Source organism: Aureococcus anophagefferens, assembly GCF_000186865.1.
Source record: "Aureococcus anophagefferens unplaced genomic scaffold AURANscaffold_9, whole genome shotgun sequence".
In the NCBI taxonomy this organism is placed as follows: domain Eukaryota; class Pelagophyceae; order Pelagomonadales; family Pelagomonadaceae; genus Aureococcus; species Aureococcus anophagefferens.
This window is the reverse complement of record NW_008705569.1, coordinates 595,889-606,009: the sequence shown is the minus strand read 5'-3', so window position 1 is coordinate 606,009 and position 10,121 is coordinate 595,889. Positions and strand designations below refer to the sequence as shown.

Sequence of the window (10,121 nt, the reverse complement as noted above, 5' to 3'; positions counted from 1 at the left end):
ATGGCCTTCCCTATGCCGTTCTGTGTCTGATTGTAGGTTCGAATGCCCGCGCGCGCGCGCGCGCGGCGGCGGCGGCGGCGGCGGCGGCGGCGGCGGCGGCGGCGGCGGCGGCGGCGGCGACGACGACGACGACGCTGCTGCTGCTGCTGCTGCTGCTGAAGGTGATGGAGGTGATTGTGGTCCACCTGTGGCCCACCGCCGGCGACCTGGACCACGCCCTGGGCGACTTCTAGGTTTTTTTCGTAATTCGAGGGCCTGGGTTTCAATCCCAGGTCTCTCTTAGTCTGAAACCCAGGTCTGATGCTCGATGCCCAGGTCTCTAGTCTCTGGGTCTCTGATGCCTGACCTTCACTAGACAACACGCCGACGGACGACTACCCCACGGACGACTACACGCCGACGGACGACTACCCCACGGACGACAACACGCCGACGGACGACTACCCCACGGACGACAACACGCCGACGGACGATCGTGGAGTGGGACTGCCGAGTTCAAGTGCGACGATATCGACCGCCTGCTACCAACGATCAAGGATGTGTCCAGCTGCATTGACTGCGTCGACGTTTCGAGCTGCGCAGCGCCGAGCGCCAACCCGACGTCCGCGCCGATGCCCGAGCCGTCCGCCGCGCCGACTGGACCAGTACGACGAGGACAGCATCTACTACCTCGTCACGTTCAACGACAACCGCACGAACTACGCGTTCCGCTCCACGGACCTCGAGCTCCACCAGCCCCGCCACAACTACCAGCTCTGGTGGGTCCAGCGCACGCGCTACAACTTCATCGTCCAGAAGAAGAAGGCCATCCGCGTCACGGAGCCCACGTGCACCTTCGACTCCATCAACGACCGCTACTTCCCCTACACGATCATCCGACCCGACGGGTCCTACATCGATACGTTGTAAGGCGACCTAAAGTCGAGGCGGCGGCATAATGCCTCATCCCCGCGGGATAGAAACGGCATGTTAGGTTGAAGTAGTACTTCAATAATACTTGGACATTTTCTCAAGGGGATCTTCAAGTATCTTCAAGTAGTAGGATACTTGAAGATCCCCTTGATTTTCTTCACCTTTACTGCGAGTTTCGATGGATGATGGTGGACGCTTTTGAACTGTGGTTCTTGCTGCTCCCGGCGGTCGCCCGCGCGGGCCAGTACGGCTTCATCCAGGACGGCTCGACCTGCGGTACGGTCGTCACCTACACGTCGGGCTGGTATAACGTCTGCGACGACGGCTGGGACATCGTCGACGCCCACGTCTTTTGCCGCGACGCTTACGGCGGCGTGGGCTACGCCAGCCCCTCCGGGTCCTGGAACTGGTACGCGAACGATACGACGGTGCAGCTCACCGATGGCGCTTACGGCGTGGGCTACGACGACCTCGCGTGCTCGGGGAGCGAGGCGTACCTCTACCAGTGCGCCGGCACGACGGCGCACAACTGCGGGTCCTCGGATTACGCGGGCGCCTGCTGCACCTCGGGGACGATCCAGCTCCTCGACGGCCCGGACGCCTACTCGGGCACGATCTACGTGCTCAACCCGCATACGAACACCTGGGGCAACGTTTGCGACGACGCGTGGGACCTCGCCGACGCGGACGTCGTCTGCCGGCAGGTCTTCGGGACGGACTACCAGGCCTACATGGCGACGGCGAACAACTACTTCGGGTCCGCGGCCAACGACGGCAACTTCGTCTACGACGACATGGGCTGCTACGGCTATGAGAACTACCTCGCGGCGTGCACGTACACGCACACGCACAACTGCGGCAACGGCGAGCAGGCGGGCGTCATCTGCGTCACGCCGACGCCCAACCCGACGCCACTGCCGACGCCCCGGCCCTCGACGGCCGCGCCGTCGCCGGCCCCGTCCGCGGCGCCGTCTGCGTCCCCGAGCTCGACGCCGTCCGCCGCGCCGTCGCCGGCCCCGTCCGCGGCGCCGAGCTACGGACCGTCGCCCCTGCCGTCCGCCGCGCCGTCGCCGGCCCCGTCCGCGGCGCCGTCTGCGTCCCCGAGCTCGACGCCGTCCGCGGCGCCGTCTGCGTCCCCGAGCTCGACGCCGTCCGCCGCGCCGTCGACGCCCCCGTCCGCCGCGCCGTCGACGCCCCCGTCCGCCGCGCCGTCGGCGTCCCCGAGCACCCCGCCGTCCGCGGCCCCGTCGGCGTCCCCGAGCGCCTCGCCGAGCGCCGGACCGTCGCCCCTGCCGTCCGCGGCGCCGTCGGCGTCCCCGAGCGCCTCGCCGAGCTACGGACCGTCGCCCCTGCCGTCCGCGGCGCCGTCGGCGTGCCCGAGCGCCTCGCCGAGCGCCGGACCGTCGCCCCTGCCGTCCGCGGCGCCATCGGCGTGCCCGAGCGCCTCGCCGAGCTACGGACCGTCGCCCCTGCCGTCCGCGGCGCCGTCGGCGTCTCCGGTCGCCCACACGGGCCAGTACGGCTTCATCCAGAGCGGGAGCACCTGCGGCACGGTCGTCACCTACACGACGGGCTGGTACAACGTCTGCGACGACGACTGGGACATCGTCGACGCCCACGTCTTTTGCCGCGACGCCTACGGCGGCTGGTCCTGGAACTGGTACGCGTACGAGGCGACGGTGCAGCTCACCGATGGCGCTTACGGCGTGGGCTACGACGACCTCGCGTGCACGGGCAGCGAGGCGTACCTCTACCAGTGCGCCGGCACGACGGCGCACGACTGCGGGTCCTCGGATTACGCGGGCGCCTGCTGCACCTCGGGGACGATCCAGCTCCTCGACGGCCCGGACGCCTACTCGGGCACGATCTACGCGCTCAACCCGGCGACGAACACCTGGGGCAACGTTTGCGACGAAGGGTGGGACCTCTCCGACGCGGACGTCGTCTGCCGGCAGGTTTTTGGGCCGTACTACCAGGCCTACATGGCGACGACGAACAACTACTTCGGGTCCGCGGACAACGACGGCAACTTCGTCTACGACGACGTGGGCTGCTACGGCTCCGAGAACTACCTCGCGGCGTGCACCAGTACGTCGAGCCACAATTGCGGCGACGGCGAGCAGGCGGGCGTCATCTGCATCACGCCGACGCCCAACCCGACGACGGCCGCGCCGTCGCCGGCCCCGTCTGCGACACCTCTCCCGACGCCCCTCGACGCGAGCTACAGCTACGAGTACGAGCTCCTGCTCGAGTACTCCTACTCCTACGGCGAGCAGCGGGACCTCGTCGCCGCCCTCGCCGACGCGCAGCCCGAGATCCAGATCTCCGGCGACGTCGAGCTCTACTCGCAGCTGGCCGTCGACTACACCGCGCGGATCTCCTCGGACACCGGGGACCGCGCGATCGACGGCGACGGCTTCACGCGCCTCTTCTACGTCACGGGCCACCTCACGCTCGACGGCCTCGTGCTGAAGAACGGGCTCGCGGACGACTCCTCGTCGCCGTCGATCCACGGCGGCGCCGCGTACGTCGCGAGCGGCGGCTCGCTCGCGCTTCGCAACTGCACGCTGGTGTCGAACCGCGCGTCGCGCTCGGACCCCAGCGGCGTAGCGAACGGCGGTGGAATTTACGCAGCAGGCAGCCTTACTACCACGGACTGCCTCTTCTCCGGCAACTTCGCCGACGGCCCAGATCTCAACTGGGGCTACGGCGGCGCGGTCTACTCGAGGGGCGGCTGGAGCGCGACGCGGTGCGCGTTCACGGACAACATCGGCGACTACCAGGGCGGGGCCGTCTTCGTCGGCGGCGGCAGCACCTATTTGGACTCCTGCACGTTCGCGGGCAACGCGGCGCCGTACAACGGCTACGGCGACAACGTCGGGATGAACGGCTCCGCCAAGGTCTACGCGCTCTCCGTCACGACCGACGAGCAGGACTGGTACCTGCGCGGCGACGCCTACGGCACGCTCGCGCTCTGCGACACGCCGGGCGTCGTCGTGACGGGCTCGAAGGCGAGCTTGGCGACGGAGGACTGCTCGTGGGCCCCCGCGGCGTTCTGGCCCGCGCCGTCGGCCGCGCCGACGACGTCCGGCTACAGCTACCTCTACGAGTACATCACCTTCTCGTACAGCTACGAGTCGACGCCGACCGCGTTCGCCGACAAGAGCGAGCTCCAGGCGGCGGTCGACGCGTGGCTCGCGGACTCGGACGCAGCCGAAGAGACGTACGGACACATCAGCGCGTGGGACACGTCGAAGGTGACGGACATGTCGGAGCTGTTTTGTGGGAATAGGTGGACCTCTACGCATTGCAACACGAACGCGCAGTCCTTCGACGATGACATCAGCGGCTGGGACACGTCGGCCGTGACGGACATGAGCATCATGTTCTACTTCGCTCGCGCCTTCAACCAGGACATCGGCGACTGGGACACGTCATCCGTGACGAACATGTACCAAATGCTCTCCTATGCTGACGCCTTCGACCAGGACATCGGCGGCTGGGACACGTCGGCCGTGACGAGTATGAGCCTCATGTTCAATCGTGCTGCCGCCTTCGACCAGGACATCGGCGCCTGGGACACGTCGTCCGTGACGGACATGAGCCACATGTTCCAGAGTGTGGACTTCAACAGGGACATCGGCGCCTGGGACACGTCGAAGGTGACGGACATGAACGCCATGTTCGTTGCCTCAGCCTTCAACCAGTACATCGGCGGCTGGAACACGGCGTCTGTCACGGACATGAGCAGCATGTTCTACGACGCTCATTCCTTCAACCAGGACATCGGCGGCTGGGACACGTCGTCCGTGACGGACATGGCGTTCATGTACTCCGAAACTAGTTCCTTCAACCAGGACATCGGTGCCTGGAACACGGCGTCCGTGACGGACATGAGCTACATGTTCAACGAAGCTGACGCCTTCGACCAGGAAATCGGCGCCTGGGACACGTCGTCCGTGACGGACATGAGCTACATGTTCTACCGTGCTTACGCCTTCAACCAGGACATCGGCGCCTGGAACACGTCGTCCGTGACGGACATGAGCATCATGTTCTACGATGCTGAGGCCTTCGACCAGGACATTGGCGCCTGGGACACGTCGTCCGTGACGAGCATGGGCGGCATGTTCAACAGTGCCTCCGCCTTCAATCAGGCCATCGGCGCCTGGGACACGTCATCCGTGACGAGCATGAGCAACATGTTCCGCAGTGCCTCCGCCTTCGACCAGGACATCGGCGCCTGGGACACGTCGAAGGTGACGAGCATGCGCTCGATGTTCTACGATGCTTCCGCCTTCAACCAGGACATCGGCGCCTGGGACACGTCGGCCGCGAAGGTCACGGGCTACATGTTCTACAGTGCTTCCGCCTTCGACCGGGACATCGGCGCCTGGGACACGTCGAAGGTGACGTACATGCGCTCGATGTTCTACGATGCTTCCGCCTTCAACCAGGACATCGGCGGCTGGGACACGTCGAAGGTGACGAGCATGGAAGAGATGTTCCGGGATGCTTCCGCTTTCAACCAGGACATCGGCCCCTGGGACACGTCGTCCGTGACGAGAATGTACAAGATGTTCAGCGGAGCATCAGCTTTTGATCAGGATCTCGGTTGGTGTGTCTTAGCGTCGACAGAAGCCGATGACGATGACGATGACGATGACGATGACGATGACGATGCCGATGACGACTACGAATTCGGCGCTTCTTGCTCCGTCGTCAATTGCGGCGTCACCTTCGCTTCGGCGACCTGCGCGCCGTCTCCCGCCCCGACCGCGGTGCCCAGCACCTACGCGCCCAGCACCTACGCCCCCACGACCTACGAGCCCAGCCAAGTCCCGACGGCCTCCCCCAGCTACGCGCCGACGTCCTGCCGCGACGTCTTCACGACGGCCGTGTGCGCGGGCTTCGTCGCGATCACCGCGGACGCGTGCGAGACCGTCTTCTGCCTCGACGGCTGCGGGCACGCCGGAATGTGCGACCTGACGTGCGGGAGTTGCTGGGAGAGCGCGACGCCGGTCGTCGCGCCGACGAGCGGCCCGACGAGGACGCTCGACTCGCCGAGCTCCTCGCCGAGCTCCGCGCCGACCGCGGTCCCGAGCGCACCGACGGCCCAGCCCAGCTTCGGGCGCAGCTCGTATGTCCAGGTCGTGCTGGCCGCGCACGCGACGGACAGCAAGGTCGCCCAAGTGTACGTCGAGCTTTCGTCCGACGTCGGCGAGTTCACGTCCGTCCTCGTGACCGCGACGGCGAACGTGGAGCTCGTCGAGGCGCGGCTCGCCGGCGACGAGGGCACGTTCTTCCGGACCGAGGACGACGTCGGCTGGTTCGGGCAGGCGCGCGCGTCGGGCCACTGGGCGGACCTCGTCTTCGGCGACGGCTTCGACTTCGACACGCTCGACGTGTCGTCCGTGTCCATCTCCGATTCGCGGCGCCGGAGCGTGGGCGAGGACGCGATCGTCGTCTACGAACGAGCGGGAGGCTCCGACGAAGCCCTCGTCGTGGCGCGGCTCCTGGCCGGGTCCGAAGACCAGCTGGAGATCTCCGTCATCTCCGCCGCGACGCTCTGCGCGGTCGGCTTCGGCTGGCAGGCCAACGCCAACACAACATCGTACGAAAAGAGCTTCTCCGGCAGCGTCGTCGCGAACCTCGCGGGCGAGCGCGTGGCCATGTACACGACGGACTGCCTCGAGGGCGGACGCGCGCACGAGCTCGTCACGCTCCGCTTCGACGACGAGTTCTTTATCGAGCGCTTCGGATTCCTCGAGCTGGTCGCGACGAACGCCGCGGGCGTCTCGCTGCCGAGTGTGTCGTCTTTGGTCTACCTCAGCTCCGAGGCGGCGACGCAGACGCCGACGCTCGCGCCGACGCTGACGCCGGCGCCGACGCGCGTCCCGACGACCGCGCCGACGGTCTTCGAGACCTTCTGCGGATCCGTTCCCGGCGACGTCGACGGCCTCGACGGCGTCGACGTGACGGATGCGCTGCTCATCGCCATGTACACGCAGGATCTGGCGCTGCCGACGACGAAGTGCTACGAGCGCATCGATTTCGGCTGCGGCGACGTCAACCTGGACGACGCGACGTCGATCCTCGACGCCGTCCTCATCGCGCGGCACTACGTGGGTCTCGTGGAGTTGGTGTGGCCCGACTCGCCCACGAGGATCCCGACCTACTCGCCGACTGCGTCGTTCTTGCCGTCGTACCTCCCGACGACCTCGGACCCGTCGATGATGCCCACGGCCGAGCCAACGTACGAGCCGAGTGCGGCGCCGTCCTACGCGACCCCCTTGCCGACGAGAAGCCCCGCACCGACGTCCTTTGCTTTCGCATCCAAGGCCGATCTCAAGATCGCCGTGGACGCGTGGCTCGCGGACGCGGACGCGGCGGAGGCGATTTACGGCCACATCAGCTCGTGGGACACGTCGAAGGTGACTGACATGTCGTCCATGTTCTTCTACGCTGATGCCTTCAACCAGGACCTCAGCGGCTGGGACACGTCGGCCGTGACGGACATGAGCGCCATGTTCAACTATGCTTCCGCCTTCAACCAAGACATCGGCGACTGGGACACGTCGAAGGTGACGAGCATGAACTACTTGTTCGAAGAGGCTCACGCCTTCAACCAGGACATCGGCGCCTGGAACACGGCCTCCGTGACGAGCATGAGCTGGACGTTCAGCTATGCTTTGGCCTTCGACCAGGACATCAGCGATTGGGACACGTCGTCCGTGACGAGCATGTTAGGGATGTTTGACAGCGCGTTTCGATTTGACCAAGCCATCGGCGCCTGGGATACGTCAAGGGTGACAGACATGGGCGGCATGTTCATCTACGCTGACGACTTCGACCAGGACATCGGCGCCTGGGACACGTCGTCCGTGACGGACATGTCCGGCATGTTCTCCTTCGCCGACGCCTTCGACCAAGACCTCGGATGGTGTCTGTCGAGCAGTGTCTCGGCTTCGGATTTCGCCTCTGATGCTGGCTGCACGGTCACCGATTGCGGCGTCACTTTCTCCTGCGAACCGCCCACCGTGGCACCGTCGAAGACGTTCGCGCCGACGTACTCTCCGACGACGTCGACGCCGTCGTCGATCCCGTCGCCTCAACCCTATCCGTCGCCGACACAGATGCCGACGCGCGACCCAGAGCCCTGACGAAGTTCGAAATATCGATGGTGAAGCTCCCGCCGCGCAGGTATGGGCCTACAGCCGCGCCGAGCGAGATGCCGGCTCCTCAACCGTCGGCGATCTACGCGCCCACGCCGCCTCCCCTCGACTCGCGCCGCCGCCTCGACGCGCGCTCGGCCCAGCTCCTGCTCGAACCCGCGCCCGAGGGCGGCGTCGCCATACACGTCGACGCCGAGTCCTACGCCGCCCTGTCCATCAAATTCTCCGCGACTCTCCAGAACTACACGTCCGCGCTCTCCCACGGCGAGTTCGTCCAGGGCGCGTCGGGCATCTCGTGGTTCTCGACGGAGTCCCAGCCCTCGGGGACCTTCGCCGTCGCCTACTTCCCGGAGGGCTGGGCCGAGGTCGTCGAGGTCGTCGTCGGCGACGCGGACGGCGTCGCGTACGACGTCGCGATCGTCGTCGCGCCGACGTCCGCGCCGTCGCCCGCGCCGACAGCCACACCTACGACCGCGCCGACAGCCGCGCCGTCCGCCGCGCCAACAACCACGCCTACGACCGCGCCGATGCCCGAGCCGTCCGCCGCGCCGACGTCCGCGCCGTCGCCCGCGCCGACGGCCACACCTACGACCGCGCCGACAGCCGCGCCGTCCGCCGCGCCAACGACCACGCCTACGACCGCGCCGATGCCCGAGCCGTCCGCCGCGCCGATGCCCGAGCCGTCGCCCGCGCCGACGGCCACACCTACGACCGCGCCGACAGCCGCGCCGTCCGCCGCGCCAACAACCACGCCTACGACCGCGCCGATGCCCGAGCCGTCCGCCGCACCGACGGCCGCGCCGTCGGTCAATCCGACGGCCACACCTACGGCCGCGCCGATGCCCGAGCCGTCCGCTGCGCCGATGCCCGAGCCCTCCGCCAGGCCGACGCCCCAGCCGACCTCCCGGCCGACGCCCCGGCCGACGCCCAAGCCGTCCACTGCGCCGACGCCCCGGCCGACGCCCAAGCCGTCCACTGCGCCGACGCCCATTCCTGGAGATCCGAGCGCTGCACCCGTGTTCGCGCCGACGCCCCAGCCGACGCCCCAGCCGACGCCCCAGCCGACGCCCCAGCCGACGCCCCGGCCGACGCCCCAACCGACGCGGAAGCCGACGTGGAAGCCATCGCCCCAACCGACGCCCCAGCCGACGCCCGCGCCGTCAGTCTCGACGGTCGCTATCGACTTCTGCGAAGACAGCACGTCTTGGTACTTCAAGAAAACGAAAAACACGTGCTCGGAATACGTCTCGAAGAAGGCGAAGAACTGCAAGAAGCGGGACGAGTTCGATGTCAAGGGCCAGGTCCGCGCGGCGTCCGCCGATGCGCGCGCGTGCGCGCGAAACGCCCCCGCCGCAGGTCGCGTGCCCAGCGACGTGCGGCGAGTGCGAGGTCGAGGTCGACGACGCCGTGTGCGCCGACTCGACGAGCTGGTACTGGAAGAAGAGTAAGTACGACTGCGACTACGTCGCGAAGAAGTCGAAGCTGTGCAAGAGCAAGTACGCGGACGAGAGCGACGTGTCGAGCAAGGAGCAGCGTCCTGTGGCCGTGACGATTTTCGAGAGATCTCCTCTGGGAAAACGATGAAAAATCGTTACCGTCATGCTTGGTAGGCAAGGAGGCCTGTCCCGTCGCGTGCGGCGAGTGCGAGGAGGAGTGCGCCGACTCATCATCTTGGTACTTCAAAAAGACGAAGAATACATGCGAGAAGTTTGTGGCCAAAAAGGCGAAGAACTGCAAGAAAACGGATAGCTTCGACGTCAAAGCTGAGGACGCGTGCGCGCTGACCTGCGGCCCGTGCTAGCCGCAACCCAGATACCCCAGCCGGCCCCCTTTCCCTTCAATTATTCCCCGCGGCCCGGCTTAACCACAAGTCAGTAATTCGACCAGCCACCGAAATCCACGCGACCGCGAACCTAACGACGACGGCCCGGTCACTTGGCGAACTGCGCACGTAAGCACTTTTAGACCGGCGCGGCCCGGGCCTTGGCGCCGTCGTCGAGCGCGCCGTAGCCCGCGGGGGCCCCGTCGTCGCCC

The 10,121-nt window shown here is 66.9% G+C and overlaps 1 protein-coding gene across 1 annotated transcript in view; it reads left to right on the top strand.

Moving 5' to 3' along the window:
• The window catches only part of AURANDRAFT_64178 (hypothetical protein), a gene marked incomplete at both ends in the record, with an annotated part of 12,438 nt that overhangs the window by 1,462 nt on the left and 855 nt on the right, over positions 1-10,121 (top strand). The window contains 9 exons of the mRNA XM_009038854.1: positions 356-480; positions 646-905; positions 1,043-1,870; positions 2,366-4,135; positions 5,771-6,887; positions 8,231-8,520; positions 8,971-9,388; positions 9,444-9,621; positions 9,698-9,843. Coding sequence (XP_009037102.1) covers positions 356-480; positions 646-905; positions 1,043-1,870; positions 2,366-4,135; positions 5,771-6,887; positions 8,231-8,520; positions 8,971-9,388; positions 9,444-9,621; positions 9,698-9,843 — 5,132 coding nt within the window. The remainder of the gene's footprint in view (positions 1-355; positions 481-645; positions 906-1,042; positions 1,871-2,365; positions 4,136-5,770; positions 6,888-8,230; positions 8,521-8,970; positions 9,389-9,443; positions 9,622-9,697; positions 9,844-10,121) is intronic.